Here is a 17,168-nt window from a genome sequence, read left to right on the forward strand (position 1 = left end):
AGTCTGGAGATGGTCCCCCAGTCAGGCCTCTGGGGACCTCTTCCTTTCTGGTTCTGGGGAAATTCAGGCTGGGGCAAAGAGGTCAGAGGAGGGCCATGGGGAGGGCATCCTGGCAGATGGTGGCTTAGTGGAGTTCAGGTTCTCTGGTGGGTTTGGCCATGTCTGTTGTGAGGAGTCGGGGTAGGCTGTTTAAAAGGTCTTTGAAAATATAGGCACTGACCCACCAGGGGAGGCACCTGGGGGGCAATGGGGTGGATATCTGTGTTGGTGGTGGGGGAGTGGCCCCCCAGCTGTTGTGTCCTTGACTTGGTGCGCACGTGGTTTGAATGTATCAGCATGCTGGTGATCCTGCTTAACTGCGTGACCCTCGGCATGTACCAGCCGTGCGACGACATGGACTGCCTGTCAGAGCGCTGCAAGATCCTGCAGGTGAGGCCGGCTGCCCCGCCCCGCCCCTCCCACTCACTGCCAGCTGGTCCTACCTGCGTCTCTTCCATCCTCTCTCCCTCCTGTCCTCTCCTCTCTGTCTCGAGGCCTCTGCCCTAGTCCATGCCCTTCCTTTTCTCCCATCTCCAACTTCCTCCTGGTCTCCCCATCCCCAACCCACTATCCAGTAAAGCACAAGTGACCTGACACTCCCTGAAGAAAGCCTTGCCCTTCACGCCCAGTGATCGGGATAAAGGCCGAGCTCCATCACTATGCTGATGCCGTTAGGAGCCGCCTCCTGGACCTCTCCTATTCTCATCTCACAGAGATCCCAGGTGGAGGCCTGACCTTTGGCCCCTGTGGCACATGTACACCTGTAGTGCAGGGTGTTAGGTCTATACCCATTTTACAGATGTGGAAACATCTAATTCTGTCTCCCTTAGAAACTCAGATTCCTCCTGAGAGGAACTGCCCTCTGCTTCCTGTGTTCCCACAGGACTCAGAGGTTCCCAAGCAGCCCAGTTTCTCCGATTCCTTTGGGGGTACATGTTCAAGATCCAGACCCCTGGCCCATACAAAACCTACAGAATTAGAATCTCTGAGGTGGGTCTGGGGTCCAAGTGGGTAACAAGCTCCTGGGCCGGCCCCAGGGTCCTGGGTGGAGTTAGAACCCATTATTAACCTCAGTGAGTACTAGACTGGCTTCCCTACTAGGTGGTGAATTTAGCGAGCATTCATCTCTGGGCCCCCAACACTCAGCCTATGAGCTACCCAGAGAAGGTGCTCAGCGTCCATTTGCTGAATTGAATTGAATTCAACCTTCATTGATTCTGGAAAGAGGGATTCCACCCAGGTCCCATCCTCAGCAAATAGACGCTCACAGAGCCCGTGATTGCGGCCGTATTTGGGGCCTTCCTTTCCGAGCAGAGGAAGACATCACAGGGACCTGTGCCCACTGCAGGTGTCAGGCCTGTTTTGAGAAAGCTCCTTCCGTGTGTGTTTAGGAGTCAGGGAGACCTGAGTGTCATTTCTTCCCTTCACTGCTGTGGGAACTGTGGCGAGTTTCTGAAGCAGTCTGAGATCCCGGTTCCTCATCTGTAAAATGGCAGCATTCAAGGAGTCACTCAGAGAACTGAAGAGAGAATGCAGGGCAAAGGTCTAGCCCAGGGCATGGCAATTATTAGGGAGACCCCCCTTTGCCCACTCCCATCTGGGTCCCTTGTCATTATGCTTGCTTTTAGGGAACAAATAGAGGGGCCTGGAAAACCCTGGGCAGTCTCCTCCTCTGTGAAACGAATGCCTTGGACTAGGATCTCTGAGGTTCTCTCCCGGACCAGGAGAAGATGTTTCCAGGTCTCTCCCTGGGCCCGGGTGTCCATCCCCATGTTCCCACCTCACACTGTGGCTCCAACGCTGCGTCCTGATCTGGGACCTCACGCTGTCCCTTGCTTCTTGTCTTCCTCCTGCCCCTGCAGGTCTTCGATGACTTCATCTTTGTCTTCTTTGCCATGGAGATGGTGCTCAAGATGGTGGCCCTGGGCATTTTTGGCAAGAAGTGCTACCTTGGGGACACATGGAACCGACTGGATTTCTTCATTGTCATGGCAGGGTAGGTAGACCATATCAGACAGGTCCTAGCCCCTGATGCATGCCAGACATCATGTAAATAATCTCTGGGGCTTCTGGGTAATAATGATGAAGCTGTGTGTTATTGTCTGGATTCCTCCTGGGCCTCTCTGATGGAAGGAATGATGTCCCTTCCCTGAATGGCCTGGACAAACAGACATTCCTTCCCCCTCATTCTGGTGAACTGTGTGTCTTCCTGCACTGTCAGCTGATACTGGATCTGTTTTACACTAACTAACTGTGACCTTAAGAAAGCTACTTAACCTCTCTAAACCTCAGTGTCCTCATCTGTGAAATGGGGATAATGTATAACAAAGGCCAGCTCCATTAAAGTGAGCACCCAACAAATGTGAGCTATTATTATTATCATCCTAGATCACTTAGCAAGTTAGAGATCCAGCACAGACTCTACTGTCTGACCCCAAACTGTGGTTATTTCTGCCAAGATGTTAGCTATAGTCAGAAAGAGGTCAGGGGACAACTTAAACTGTTTGGAGCATCTTGGATTCTGCTCTGTGCCTTGTCCTTCCTTTCCTGGGTTAAGCCAGGCTGGTGGCCCATCCACACATTCATTCCACAGTCAGCAGTTGACTGAGCTCCTACTAAGTGTCAGCACTGTCTTCAATGCGGGGCAGGAAGGATGGCAAATCTAGACATAAACTTTATCCTTCCCAAGTACCATCTGGAGAGAGGCATTCAGCAGCTACATGGGTGAGCATGCCACATGCTGAGACCAGGGTCCTGGGAAAGAGTTATGATTCTCTGAGAGCATCTTTGGGCCAGGCTGGGGGCTTGGGGATTTGACGACTTGCCTGAGGAGGTGACGCACACACAACAGCTGGAAGATAGACAGGTGTTAACCATGCCCAGTAATGGTCAATATGGCAGAAGTGAAAAGCAGGGACAAAAAGGCTAGAGACCCACGAGTGTGTGTGTGAGTGTGTACACGTGTCAGTGACCTTGAGAGCATGTGCATTTATTTGCATACATGTGTGTGCCAAGATATGTGTGTGATGCCCTTGAGAAGTTGCAGGGAGGGTGGCCAGGCACGTGGCTGAGATGGGAAGTCAGTATCACCATGTACACACTGAATTCTGTGGATGTGTCCTGAAGGGCCGTGGGTTGCTCACTGGTGTTCTTTAGAACGTGACAGTACCCTGTCCTCAGCGCTGTATTCAGTTCCACAGCCACATTATCAGTGATGATGTAGACCAAATTAGAAGTTAAACTGGGTCCCTACGTGGGAGCTGTGTCACCCTCTTTGTCAGATTCTTCCTTCTCATTCTCATCTTGGTTTGGCTGGAGGACATCCTTAAGTAGTTTTGTTTTTTAGAGAGTTCATTTGGGTTTTCTCATCACATGTTAAGGAAAAATCCGAACAAACTTTTTGACCAACTCAATAAAAAGAAAAGGTGCTTGGATAGTGTCGTTTTTCAGTCTTGCCTGTCCACGCATATATCCCTTTGACCTTGGTGGGTGAAGGGCAGTTTTTGTCTGCACTGCACTGGACTCGAAGTTTTTCTCCCTCAGAGCCCTGTGTGTGGTACTGTCCAAATCGACACCATATATTGCAGCCGAGGCCACTATAGATCTGGTTCTTCTTTGTTGGGAGAAACCTGCTTTTTCTTTGCTAGAAGCTTGAAAGTTTTCTCCTTACCTTCAGAATTCAGACATTTCACAAGGGCAGGTGTTAAGTGAAGGATCGCTTCTGGTGGGGCCTTTTGGAACTCAAGACTTGTGCATCCTTCAGGTCAGAAAAAAATTATTCCGTATCTTGTTTGGTGACTGGCCATTCTTCTCTGCTCTCTCCTAGAATTCCCAGTAAGTGGTTATTTCCATCATCTCTCTATTCTCTGCATGTTTCGTTCACCTCTCTTACAGATTTCATCTGTACTAAGAATTCCTTGACTTGGCCTTCTGAATCACTAACAATGTCCTTTTCTCAATTTACTGCCCCTAATGGAAGTGCTCATCTCCTCTGTGTCTTTTTAATTCTCAGGATCGCTTGTTGCTCTTGAATTTCTTATTTTTCAGAGCAGCTTGTTTTTATGGATGCAATATTCACTCACATCTCTTCGTAGATACAAATTAGGCTTTACTGATCCTGAAGTCAAAGTATAATTTCCAGAAAGTTAAAAAAAATTACCCTCACACAAATCTTAGAAGGAACATGTATATTACAGATTTATTCGACTCATTAATGAGGAATCAGCAGGATGGTAATCGTCAGAACCAGAAAAACAGGCAATGGAAAAAAAAAACCTGGGGATATGAGGTGCTTAGAATCAAAGCTGGTTAATGGCCTTATAGGGTCATAAAACCGTAATCTTTGGGGTTATCTTTTTATATTGGGCAGAAACCACTTACAAATACCTCCAAGTTCACATGTAATTTCATAGCAGCCAGACCTTTAATTAACAGTAAAGAGTGAATCAGACCAAGGTGTGTTCCCCCAGATAATGAAATAATCTTTAGATGGGTCTGTTAAATAATGCTCCAAATGATATCACGAGAAATGCTGCCCTTCCTTTGCCGAAGTTCCAAATTTTAGGATGATTTTTCTTAACTCCTATTTCAGGGAAGTCATTTGTTTTGCTGGCTCCACTGACTGCCTCCCATGAGTGCCCCCGCTCTGCCCTTTTGCCTTGAAGAGTCTCCTCTATTGCTTAGCGGTTCCCCTCTGTCTGCTCATATTTATAAAAAAAGACAATAAAGATCTAAACTGAGTGGTCTAAGGACCTGGGCTGGCTTCAGCATTGTGGTGAGGTCTCCGTTTGACATCTTCTCTTGGTCTTTGGGGTGGAGACGGGGCGGGGATGGGGTCCACAGGCCAGCAGCCTCCTGGGGGGTCAGGGAGGGCTGGGTACATGTGCAGCCCCATAGGGCCCCATACTTGGGTTAATGCTCTGCTTTCATCAGTTTGAAATTCTTTTTTCTTTTTCTAGTGGTTGCTGGTCTTCCACAATGGAATTCTTTCTTTGAAAATTTTTTTATTGGAGGATAGTTGCTTTACAACGTTGTGTGGGTTTCTGCTGTATCAGCAAAGTGAATCAGCCATGTGCATACATATATCCTCTCTCTTTTGGGTTTTCTTCCCATTCAGGTCGCCACAGAGCACTGAGTGGAGTTCTCTGTGCTACACAGGAGGTTCTCGTTAGTTACCTGTTTTAGACGTGGAAGCCCCATTTTATATGTAGCGACATATCTCTGTCAACCCCCATCTCCCGATTCTCCCCCCCACCCCTTCCCCGCCTGGGTGTCCGTGCATTTCTTCTTTACGTCTGTGTCTCTATTTCTGCTCTGCAAATAAGATCATCTATACCATTTTTCTAGATTCCGTATATGTGTGTTAACACGTAATATTTGCAATTCTCTTCATAAAAAGATTTCACTGTATATTATTTTTTCTTACTTTTGGCCGCGCTGAGTCTGTTGCTGTGTGCCTGCTTTCTCTAGTTTGGGCCAGCAGGGGCTCCGGTTGTAGTGCGTGGGGTTCTCATTGCGGTGGCTTCTCTCATTTCGGAGCATAGCTGTAGATGCCTGGGCTTCGGTATTTGCAGCACATGGGCTCAGCAGTTGTGATCTTCCCGAACCAGAGATCCAACCTGCGTCTCCTGCATTGGCAGGCAGACTCTTAACCACTGTATCACCAGAGAAGTTCTGAAATTCTTAATACATTTTGAACAGGGGCCCTACGTTTTCACTTAGCCCTGGGTCCTGGGAGTAATGTAGCCAGTCTTGGCTTGGCAGTGGGCTCAACAGAGACATTTTTGTGAGTCATGAACAGCCCCATGTGGGATGCTGGGAACTCTGGGTCCTTCCTGTCCTTTGTGCCTAGGGATGGTGTGGGTGCAGAAGGCAGGATGGGGAGCCCTAAGCCTGGGCTTCAGAGCCCAGCTCCCCTCACCCAGTCCCACCCAAGCCTGCAGCTATAAATGTCCTGTTTCTTGAGCAACAGGCTTGTCATCCTGAGGACATTTTCTTCCTTCCTGCTCCTCCTTATCCCCAAATTACTGGCTCCCTTTTCAAGTGACAGAGGAGACAGAACCCCCACACTGGAAGGTGCCTGCAGAGGTCAGAGCCTTCACCTCCGTATCCAGTCAGCCCTGCTTGCGTGCTGCCACTGGGGGCAACTCACAAGGCAGCCAGTTGCAAACTGGGACAGCTTTTGTTGTCCAGTCCCTAAGTTGTGTCCAACTCTTTGCGACCCCATGGACTGCAGCACGCCAGGCTTCCCTGTCCTTCACTGTCTCCTGGAGTTTGCTCAAACTCATGTCCAGCCTAATGTGCTGGAAAGTTCTTTCAAGGAGTTTGAAATTTGTCTTCCTGTAGCTCCCGCCCGATGGTAGATCTTGACACTTACTCATTGACAAAGTCAGCATTTATTGAGCACCTGCTGCACCCCAGGTGCTACGCAGGGAGCACATGAAAGGAACAAGACAGATGCTGCTGTGATTTCATAAAGCCCACGATCTAGGAAACAATATAAAACAGATAATAAAGTTCTAGATAAATTCTACTTGGGACCAAAGCCGTTGCAGCAAAGTGTAGAGGGCCATGAGGGCATGGACTGGGTTTGTATACAGCTTCCTGAGGAAGAGAGGCCTGGGGGTAAGAGTTGACCAGCAGGGGTTCGGGGAGGGTGTCATCAGTAGAGGGGACGGCACGCAGGGGGCCTGGAGGGGCTGTTTGAGGAAGAGGAGGCTGTCAGAGCCCAGGGACCCGTGGGATGGGTGGGTGGGTGCTGAGAGATGAGGCAGAGAGGGGGCAGGGCCCTGACCGTCCAGAGGTGTTAGTGGCTCAGTCGTGTCCGACTCTTTGCAACCCCATGAACTGTAGCCCACTAGGTTCTTCCATCCATGGAATTCTCCAGGCAAGAATACCGGAGTGGATTGCCATTGCGGCAGGGGTGTCCCCAAAAGACTCGTGACAGCCTTCACACATTCGAAAGCGGCTCATTTCCTCCCCGAGTCTCCCCTTCCCCACATAGAATGTTTCCAGCCTCTCCCACTGTTTGTCAAAGGAGGGGAGGTGGCCTCCCCTGCTGGACCTACTTTAGGCGGTCTTGGTCCCTGGCCGGGGGGAAGGACCCCGGCTTCCCACTGATGACTTGTGGGAGAGAAAAGGGATTGCCCTCTCCTGGGACCGGGTGGCAGTGTGGCCTGCGGAGGGGCTGCACTCTCTGCCACCCCTAGGTTGTGTGCAGTCTGCAAGCCAGGCCTCTTCTCCCCTGGAACTGAACACAGGTGATTTTTTAAAAAACACACAAATACCCACCTTTGCATTTATTGTTATTAATTTCATCTTACAATGATCTCTTGGAGTCTTGTTTCCATCACTCATTACATTTTCTTCCTGTGCTTGATCAGCCCAGGACAGTGAGGCCCTGGGCACCTCACTAGAGGCTCTTCCAGTGTGGACAAAGCCCCACTCATCAGTGGGCAATAGTGGAACCTACCTCATTGTGTTATTTAAGCTATGCTTCTCTGCCTTAGTCCATTAGGAGGTCATGAAATATTCAATGACATTCTCATTGAACTTGAGATTTTCTTTATCTATATATCTCCCTTGCTGCATCATACTGGTAATACTGCCACCTCCCTTAACCAAAAAAATAAAACCACATGAACTGGCCGTTGACAGCTGTGGAGAGGGGTCTGGGTTCCTCTGTTAAAGTCTTTCCCAAGAATTCTGATGACTGGTGTCTGGGAGGAGGGGTGGGTATGGTGAGCCAGGGCTGTAGGGCTGGGCTGGTAGGGACCTTTCTAGAATGAGTCTGAGCCAGTGCCTTTGCCAAGGTCATGGCTGGTGTGGGCCCCGCCTTGGAGGAGCTCAGGGAACAGGAGTGGCCTTGAGTCTGATGTCCCTTAAAAGCTTTTGACTATGATGGTATCCTGGAGAAGGCCTTGGCGTGGAAAGTGAAGCTGCTGAAGGATAAGCATGAGCCGATCAGGAATGGGCTCTTAAACATATGTGCAACCTTGTACCCCTTCTCTCTGCTCCTTGAAATTAAGAGAGCCACAGGGTTACTGGGGCACAGGTTAAACTACAGATTCTGGGGCCTCATCCAGGGGATCCTGACCCAGCAGGTACAGAGGACCTAGGCATCTGCATTTTATGCAAATGCCCAGGTGGGTCTGGGTTCTTTTGACCCTCAGAGAGCCCCTTATCAGGAGTCCTTCTAGTGGTGAGCATGATTCCCGGTTCTGGGAACCACAGGAAGGAGAAGAGGCCTGGGGAGGGCTCTGTCTCTGATCTGTGCCCAGGATCTGAATTAATTCTCAAGATAAGCAGATGTGCTCTGTCAATGAAACAGTGGGGACTCGTAAAAATTTCTGTCATCGTTAATAATATTAACACGAATAGCGCTAACATCAGGAACTCTGCACCTTGGCCAGGGAGGAAGAAGGAGGGACTGGGCCAGGATCTATCGTGCCCTGGAAACAGCTTCTCCCCAGAGTGCGTGGGGAGCAGCTTCTCCAACCCGACTCTTACAAGCTCTCGGGCAACAAAATGTCAATAAGAATTGTTCCTTATCCCTGAACTAGAGCTTTCTAAAGAGATCAGGTAGGCTTGTCCCCTCTGTGGTTGCTTGCTGAGAGTTCCTATTGTCCAAAGTGGCCCATCAGTGGGACTTTAAAAAGCAAAAGGAATTGAATCCTCTTAGGCATTATCCAGGTGAAAAAAAAATAAGAGCATCTACTGTTTGCGGAGTACTCACTGTAGGCCTGATGCTGTGCATTATCTGGCCTAATCTTCAAACTAGCACTGTGAGGGAGGCCCTGTGGTCAGTTCCATTTCACAGATGAGCACAGCAACAGGGAGTGACCTGCCCGAGGTCACGACAGACCTGGTAAGGGGCAGAGCCAGGAGTTGCATCCAGGCAGCTTGGCTCCATGGGCTGGCATTGAATCCTGGTTCTCTGTAACTTGCTGGGTGTATCTGTCAGGGATGCATTGGACTGCAAGTTCACAGGACATCTGACCACAGCGCAAATGCTGGGATGTTTTTCCCGACATAACATGACGTTCTGAGGTCAGCGGTTACCAGTGATGGCTCTGTGATGTGGGGACTGACGTCCTTGTGATTTTCCAGATCTTCTTTTCATGGGCACAAGGTGGCTGTTGAAGCTGTGGGCGTCATGTCTGCATTGAAGGCAGAAAGGGTGGAGGGAGACAGGACTATGCCAGCTGTGCGTATCTACTTGGATCTGGAAAACAACATTTTCTTTTCTAGATCCTTCCCCATCCCAGCACACTTGGCCAGAACTGGGTCTCATGGCTGTGCTTAGCTGCAAGGGAAGCTAGGAGAATAGAAAACATCATTGAATTTGGGTAAATCAATCAAGAATTGTTCCCTGGGGCTAGGCAAGATTGGAAGGAGAGAGAGTGCACTTTGGGTGGGCAACTCTCAGAGTCTGCCACCCTCTTCTCCTACAGTCTGTGTTTCTTCATTTGCTCTTGGCCAAAGCTGTGGCCCTACTATGTCTCCAAGCCCTAATTGGAGCCTCAGGAGCCCTGCCTGGGCTGTCTGGGGATGTACGTGATCTGCTGAGAAATCTAAAGTCAATTACCGACCCATGTAATCTCCGCAGAGGCTGGTGCCCACTAGCAGACTTGCTGTGGTTACTGGTGTGAGAGGGTCACCCCTGGGCTGTTTCCAGAAGCCTTTGCTGCCCGCCCACCTCCTGCACGGCTCTATGTGCATGATCTCTGGTCAAGGAAGCATGGCACATGTCCGCAGGCCTAGGTAGAATCCTCTTGGTTCTATGAGTTTAGACCCTGACTTATCCTGGGCTCTATAGGTCTGTCTACTCCAGGACCTGCGTGCCCCAGGGCAAGGGCAAGGCCAAGGCCGAGCCTGCGTCCTGGAGCCCCTGGGACTTGGCTCCAGGGCCAGCACAGAGGGGAAGCTCCATATTTGTTCTGTTTCTTTGTGTCCCTGCGGAGCTGGGGCATCTGGGGCCATTTTCTTTTAGCTGAATTGGCCCTTGGGTGGGTGTGGACCTGGGAAGGTTCCAGGGAAAGTCCTGGTGTGGATGATTCTTCATTTGCATATGGAATAAAGTGGGTGGGAGAGACAGCATGATGATCACCACTCCGACCCGTTTCCATGGAAACAGGATGCTAGATGACATGGAGGACTGGGTAGGGGGTAAATCACCAGAGATTCTCAGGCTACAGGTTGACAAGCCAGACACCAGTCAGTCATAAATCAGTCAGGATTCTCTCAGTTTATACGAACAGGAAGCCTCTGAACCTTTTTTAAAGAAGCTTACTATCCCTTTTCCTGAAAGTCGAGGGGTCTCTGACTTTAGGACCCGCTCAATCCAGAATCCTGAAAGATGTCACCAGGCGGTGTGTCCTCCCATCCTACAGCTCTTCTCAGTCCTCTGACCAAGGACTTCCATCCATGGCAGCTTTCCTCTGGTTTGGAGCGGGATGGGCAGAAGAAGAGCACAACTCCTCCCTCCAGTTCAACAGAAAGACACCTCTGCTTCCTTAGCCACTCTAAGCAGAGTGGGAGAGAGCCTCGTTGGCTTGGATTGGCTGGAAAGGGTCATGTGCTCATCCCTGAGCCAATCAGTTCAGTTCAGTTCAGTCGCTCAGTCGTGTCCGACTCTTTGCGACCCCATGAATCGCAGCACGCCAGGCCTCCCTGTCCATCACCAACTCCCGGAGTTCACCCGAAGTCACGTCCATCGAGTCAGTGATGCCATCCAGCCATCTCATCCTCTGTCGTCCCCTTCTCCTCCTGCCCCCAATCCCTCCCAGCATCAGAGTCTTTTCCAATGAGTCAACTCTTTGCATGAGGTGGCCAAAGTATTGGAGTTTCAGCTTTAGCATTATTCCTTCCAATGAATACCCAGGACTGATATCCTTTAGAATGGACTGGTTGGAGCTCCTTGCAGTCCAAGGGACTCTCAAGAGTCTTCTCCAACACCACAGTTCAAAACCATCAATTCTTTGGCATTCAGCCTTCTTCACAGTCCAACTCTCACATCCATACATGACCACTGGAAAAACCATAGCCTTGACTAGATGGACATTTGTTGGCAAAGTAATGTCTCTGCTTTTCAGCCAATCACTGTAGCCTAAATGAGGCAGCACTCTGATTGGCCAGACCTAGGGCAAGGTCTATGTCCTGGGCCAGGTGTGAGGTTGACCTCTCTCATACCACATGGTCAGAGAGTGGGGAGGGTGCATTTGGCAAATCCCAGAACTGTTACCCTACAAGCAGAGAAGGAAGCTCCAGGTAGGCACAAATCAGTGATGATGCCTAGGTGGGTTGCCAGAACTCAGGTTTCCTGACTGAGTTGTGCTTTCTTACTCCCCCACTGTCCTGAGAACTTGAGGTTGTTAACCTCATTTCCCAACTGGGGAAATGGAAGCTCAGAGAGATCAGCAGCCTGTCTCAGGTCACACAGCCTGTAGGGACTGTGTGATGTGTTCAGGTTCTGGGGACAACTACATGCTGACTCACAACATGAAGGGTTTTACCCTTTCAGAGGCCAAAAGATCCCAGTCGCTCTGCCCTGGAGGACTTGGACGACCTCACCAGCTCTCAGAAGGATGTGGGATGAGTCCCGGAAGAGGGATTTTTTTTTCTCTGAGGCTGTGGTGGAGCCAAAAGAATCCCTATCTGGTTTCCAGCAGCTGTGCCCACCGGCCGTGGTGCCAAGACTACTCTGGAGTAAGGGAGCTGAATGTTGTGGGAGGCAGTCAGGAGGTATATTTGGGATGTATACTAAAAAATGATAACACTGTTTGCCTGAAGTTCAGACTTAACTGGGCATCCTCTATCTACTTGGCAACTCTACCCAGAGATAAAGCCAGTGAGTGTTGTCCCCTGCATAGAGCCTTGTGGAGAGATGGTCCAGGGTCTCCTGCTGCCGAGGTCCCCAAATTTCTTTTGTGGCCCCCAGTTCCTCCTTTACTCTGAACTTGGCCTGACTTGGCTTCAGCCCATCAGTTTGTCAGGTAGGCTTAAGAAACCCAGTTCTTGGACTTCCCTGATGGCACAGTGGATACAAATCCACCAGCCAGTGCAGGGGTCATGGGTTCGATCCCTGGTCTGGAAAGATTCCATATGCCGTGGAGCAACTAAGCCTATGCATCACAACTTCTGAGCCTGCACTCTAGAGCCCTTGCTCTGTAACGAGAGAAGCCACCACAGTGAGAAGCCCGCGTACCCCAATGAAGAGTAGCCCTACTTGCAACTAGAGAAAGCCTACATGTAGCAATGAAGACCCAGTGCAATCCCCTCCCCCCAAAAAAGAAAGAAACTTTATTCTGGTCTCATAAGAATTGTGTGATGGTATCTGGGCAATAACGACCCACCAATCATAAAACACTGGCCAGAGTCAAGGGTTAACATTATCAGTCCCTAATTTTCTCTTTCCACGATTTCCTCTCTCCCGCCTGCCCTCCCTCCACTGAACACCTACTATGTGCTGGGTGCTGAGACAGTAGCATAAGCTGGTGGTCTAGTTACCACCCGACACAAGCCTGAGTCATCATAGAGCTGCCTCCTGACAGATGAGTTGCCATTTCCAGCATCTCAGCTTCCTTTCCATTAGCTACATCTTACATTACATTTTAAGAAAGCCCCTGTGAGTCCCTTGTAAAGACTGAGGAAACACCCTATTTTTATCAGTAACACTCAGAAATCATCTCCTGGGAGGGGTATTTCCTGGAAAGATGTTAAGTCTCAGTCATTTTATGTTGCTTCTTGTCGGCTCCTAGTTTTTTTCTTTTTTTCTGATCTTGTCCCTCAAGTTATTTGTTTGACAAGCTGGCAGGGGGAGCTGCCTCCAAGCCAGGTGCTGGATGAGGGGCTAGGGACCTAACTAGGGCTCTGAGCCATGACCTGAGGAACAGGGACACGACAGCACCCCTTCGAGCCAGAGATGCCCTGGGGTGGGATCTGAAAGCTGGGAAGGGCGTCCCAGGGAGAGAGGCTGACAGATGCTGAGGCATGTCTGCTGGTGTATTCTGGGAAACTGAGACGTTCGGGTGTTCCTGGCTGCTGCTGCTGCTGCTGCTAAGTCGCTTCAGTCGTGTCCGACTCCGTGCGACCCCATAGATGGCAGCCCATCAGGCTCCCCCGTCCCTGGGATTCTCCAGGCAAGAACAGGAGTGGGTTGCCATTTCCTTCTCCAATGCATGAAAGTGAAAAGTGAAAGTGAAGTCGCTCAGTTGTGTCCGGCTCTGTGCGACCCCATAGACGGCAGCCCATCAGGCTCCTCCATCCATGGGATTTTCCAGGCAAGACTACTAGAGTTGGGTGCCATTGCCTTCTCCGGGGTGTTCCTGGACTGCAGGGCAAATGGTGGGCAGTGATGGAGTCTTGGTCGGGGAGCCTCCAGAGGCTCTTATCGCCTGGGCTCCCCCCGGGAGGAAGTGGGATCCAGGGAGGGTTTAAGCAGGTAGCATGTGATTTGTGGGCCAGTGTGCCCCGAGGCAGCAAATAAGGCTGTGATGTAATAATGGCTGGCTTTCATGTGCCAAACCCTGCCCTAGGTGCTGAATCCACATGTGAACGCATTTCCTCGACCCCATGAGGTCAATTCAGTGACTTGCCCAAGGTCACCCGGTGCAAACCCTAAGCTGGGATTGGAACCCAGGCTCTGTGCTCTAAACATCGGGTAACACAGCCTCCATCGTTGCTGGCCCTATTCCAAATGCTGCCGGTCCGATTTACTGGCTGGCTGTGGCAGTTGCTCTGCCTGACCTGATGATTGATGAAGTGTGGGGGGCAGGTCATGCAGAGCTCCTGGGCCCCCCACTGCTCAGTTGGGTTCTGTCTGTGCCTCAGCTTCTGGGGTGGGTGCCCTACTCCCTCCAGGGGAAGGGGCATAAAGTGCCTGGCACACGGCAAGTGCTCCGGAAAGCCCTCTGAAGCAACAGGACCCTGCAAGTTGCCAGGGAGAGAAACCAGTTCACATGACACCTAGGCCCCAAAGGGAAGGGGCTGGCTCGTGTGCCTGGGCAGAACAGAGCACAGATCCACGGTTCGGGTGCAGCTGGGGAGGAGTGCTCCAGCCATATGGTCAGGATCCTGCCTTGTCCTGGTTCTGGCCTCCGCCTTCCTCTGTGTTGGCAGAGCTTTCCGGCCACCACGGAGGCAAGATGGCCATTAGCGCCTCCGGGTTTCCTGGTGGTGGCTTAGCCAGGTAGAGCATCTCTCCTCTGCAGTCCCGGCTCAAGGGCCAGCAGCTCCTCACGGCCCATCCTGAAGTAGTCACGGTGGCTGGTGGTGGTCGTGGGGGCTGGTGTCTGGCGGTAGACCAGGCCTGGGTCTCTGCGCTCCTCCTGGGAACCAGGGGAACAGTACAAGGGGGTGGCTTCTTAGCAGGAATACGTGGGGAGGGCCCTAAGAGCAGGTGTCCAACCTGCCTGCCCACTCTGGCATGGCCCACACTTCAGCACGGCCACACCCGAGCCCCTCTCCCCAGACGACACCCCATCCGGGAGCTGGGTGCAGTCACCCTCCTCCAGGGGTGATGTCAGGACGAATGTGCTCGCTTTAAAGCAAAATTACTTACCTAATTAGGCGCTTGGGAGCTGGCAGGAGGTAGTGGGGGGGGGGGTGTTGGTTTTTTTTTTTTTTAGACTTTTAGCACTGAAGCTGCGCAATAAAGTAACTGTGTAATTAGGGATTAATTTCTCACTCCCTCAAGTGATGTCTTACTTGGGGCCTGAGGGAAGTCAGCCGGATGGTTATTCACCCACAGAGCAGCTCTCTTCCCCTTCTCTTTTGTCGGCTGGGGGGAGAATGCTCCTTCAGCTCTCCCGAAGCGGGAGGTGGCTTCTTCCGTCCCAGGTGTTCTTCGTGCTGCATAGATTCCCGAGTCAGTGCTGTGCCAGCTCTGTGTGGTGGGGCTGGAGCAGGCTGTGTCTGAGAGATGCCCGGCCAGCATCCAGCCGGTCGTCCAAGGATAACACCTCGGCCCCACCCCCGGCTGGTCCAGGTCTGATGCACACAGCCTGTCAGGGTCCCCACTGGGATTGCACCCCGTTTGTGTTTGCAGGGTAACCTGCTCACGAACAGCCCCTTGCTGGTTTTTCCCTCTCTGCCCCTTCTCTGGGCCTCCTGGGATCACCTCCCAAATAAACTGAGTCTCCTGAGTCCTTGGCTGAGGCAGTGTTGGGGGATCCCAAGCCAGACTGGAGTTGTGAACAGAGTGTGGGAGGAACCAGAGCCCAGAGGGGCGAGGGCAGCCCGAGGTGCAGGGAGGGGAGAGCAGGACTTCTGGAGGAGGGGGTCTTGTAGGCGGAGAGTACGGAGGATGGCTCCACTCAAAGGAAAGGGACAGGGAAGTGTGTTTGGTGAGCTCGGTGCTCCTGGTGCCCGAGATGTGTGGAGTTGGAGCAAGGGGTGGGGGAAGGGGGCTGAGGCCAGACTGCAGGGCCATGAAGACCCTGCTCAGGGGCTTGGACTTTGTTCTGAGGGCAGTGGGGAGCCATTGAGGGTTTAAGCCAGGAGTGACACAGCTAGCTTTGCGTTTCAGGAGCTTTGGGCTCACCAAGGCTGCTGCAGCTGTCAGCAGAGAGGGACGGTGGCTGGGCAGGGGCAGGGTGCTGAGGCTGTCAGTGACTGTCCACGTTGGGCTGGTGGGTACAGTCACCATCAGGACGGTGTGGTTCCAGGGCAGAGACTCAGACCTGCAGTTCCTACCTCCCGGCCCCTCGCTTGGCGCCTGTCTCCCCATCCTGGTCCAATATGCAGCTTTCTATCCTCTTCCTCTCAGGGAACTGTGAGATCTGCTGGATTCCTCACCGTGTACCTGCTATTTACTCTTTACCTCTGAAAGCATTTACACCTGGTCTTGCTCCCCTAGACAGGAGATGTGGCTGCGGCAGGACACCCTGATAGGTTCACAGAGAGTTAGGACCTGGGAGTAGTGTTCAGGCAGAGGAATTCCCAGGGCCAAGATCAATCATGCTGCCATGAACTCAGTGACTCATCACATTTCCCCTTTTGACTCGACTGCCAGGAAGCTCAGAGCCAAGATCTTGGCACTAAGTTCTTCAAGAAATTTCTCTGGGGGAGTTTTTCCATGGGGACCCGGGGGCTTGCAACTGACGTATTCTCAGGGGGATTTTTGCAGTAGAGGATGAGGTCAGAGGTGAAGGGAAGGGGCAGAGCCACTGTGTTGGTCTGGGTCTGCCAGGCTGTGGCTGTGTAGTTCCCTTCAGAGATGGGACAAGAGTCAGATCAGCCTCCATGAGAGGGCTGGGGTCTAGGAGGTGTTCAGATCCTAGGGCTCACTGACTCTCGGTTATGGTGAGCCTTGGTGACATCCAGTCATAACTTGCATTGCACTCAGGAGGCAGGGGCCAGCCTGGCTTGTTTTAGAGAAACACATGAGGAGGGTGAACCCGATTTTTCACCATCGGTCCTGAGTACGCAGGGCATCTGTAGTTTCCCATTCCTGCCCTCCAGCCTGTCCTGGGTCAGGGCCACGGTGGATGCTCCTGACTTAATTAAGAAGCTTTAGTCCCAGACTGTGGACTGCAGGTTCTTTGAGAGGGGATCGACAGCACGGAACCCGCTTGGCAGAGTGGGGCGGGGGAGTCAGGGACCAGGCACGACTGTCTTGAGGGCTCCCAGCGCGGAGCGAGCCCTGTGTGGCTTGTAAGCGTGGGTCTGCCCTGGTCCAGGGGAGCAAGGAGAGGGTTGAGGCAGGATCTGAGTGATGTAGAGGGCGCTCAGGAGGTTAACTCAGGTGAATAATGAGAACACACGCAAGAGGCCCTCAAAATCCATTCTTTTCTCTGTCTACCCCTCTGCCTGTGATGCAGCTATTTATTTTTATTGTGAGACGTGAACAAATCCTGGACCGGCACCTGCTGGAGCTCAGAGGTGTGCCCGAGGCTCCTGGAATGTAGTCCCTGGGTGGGTTCCGTCTGGCATGGCTGAGGAGCCCCCCACCTCCAGCACACGCAGCGAGGCACCAACCGAGCCGGTTGTCAGGATGGAATAGAACGAGGCAGAAGGGGGAGGTCTGCATTAGTGGGGATGGGGGAAGGGGAGGGGAGGGCTGGAGCTGGGCCTAGCTGCCTGCCCTGGGGTGGCTGTCCCCGGCTGGTGTGTGTGTGTGTGTGTGTGTG

General features: G+C 51.9%; 1 protein-coding gene across 1 annotated transcript in view; it reads left to right on the top strand.

The window, feature by feature from the left end:
* Positions 1 to 17,168, top strand: part of CACNA1I (calcium channel, voltage-dependent, T type, alpha 1I subunit) — a 112,689-nt gene that overhangs the window by 18,552 nt on the left and 76,969 nt on the right. Inside the window, exons 3-4 of the mRNA XM_010833752.1 lie at positions 318 to 429; positions 1,902 to 2,035. Coding sequence (XP_010832054.1) covers positions 318 to 429; positions 1,902 to 2,035 — 246 coding nt within the window. The remainder of the gene's footprint in view (positions 1 to 317; positions 430 to 1,901; positions 2,036 to 17,168) is intronic.

The sequence above is a fragment of the Bison bison genome, unplaced genomic scaffold (assembly GCF_000754665.1).
Source record: "Bison bison bison isolate TAMUID 2011002044 unplaced genomic scaffold, Bison_UMD1.0 scf7180017863885, whole genome shotgun sequence".
Taxonomy (NCBI): Eukaryota; Metazoa; Chordata; class Mammalia; order Artiodactyla; family Bovidae; genus Bison; species Bison bison.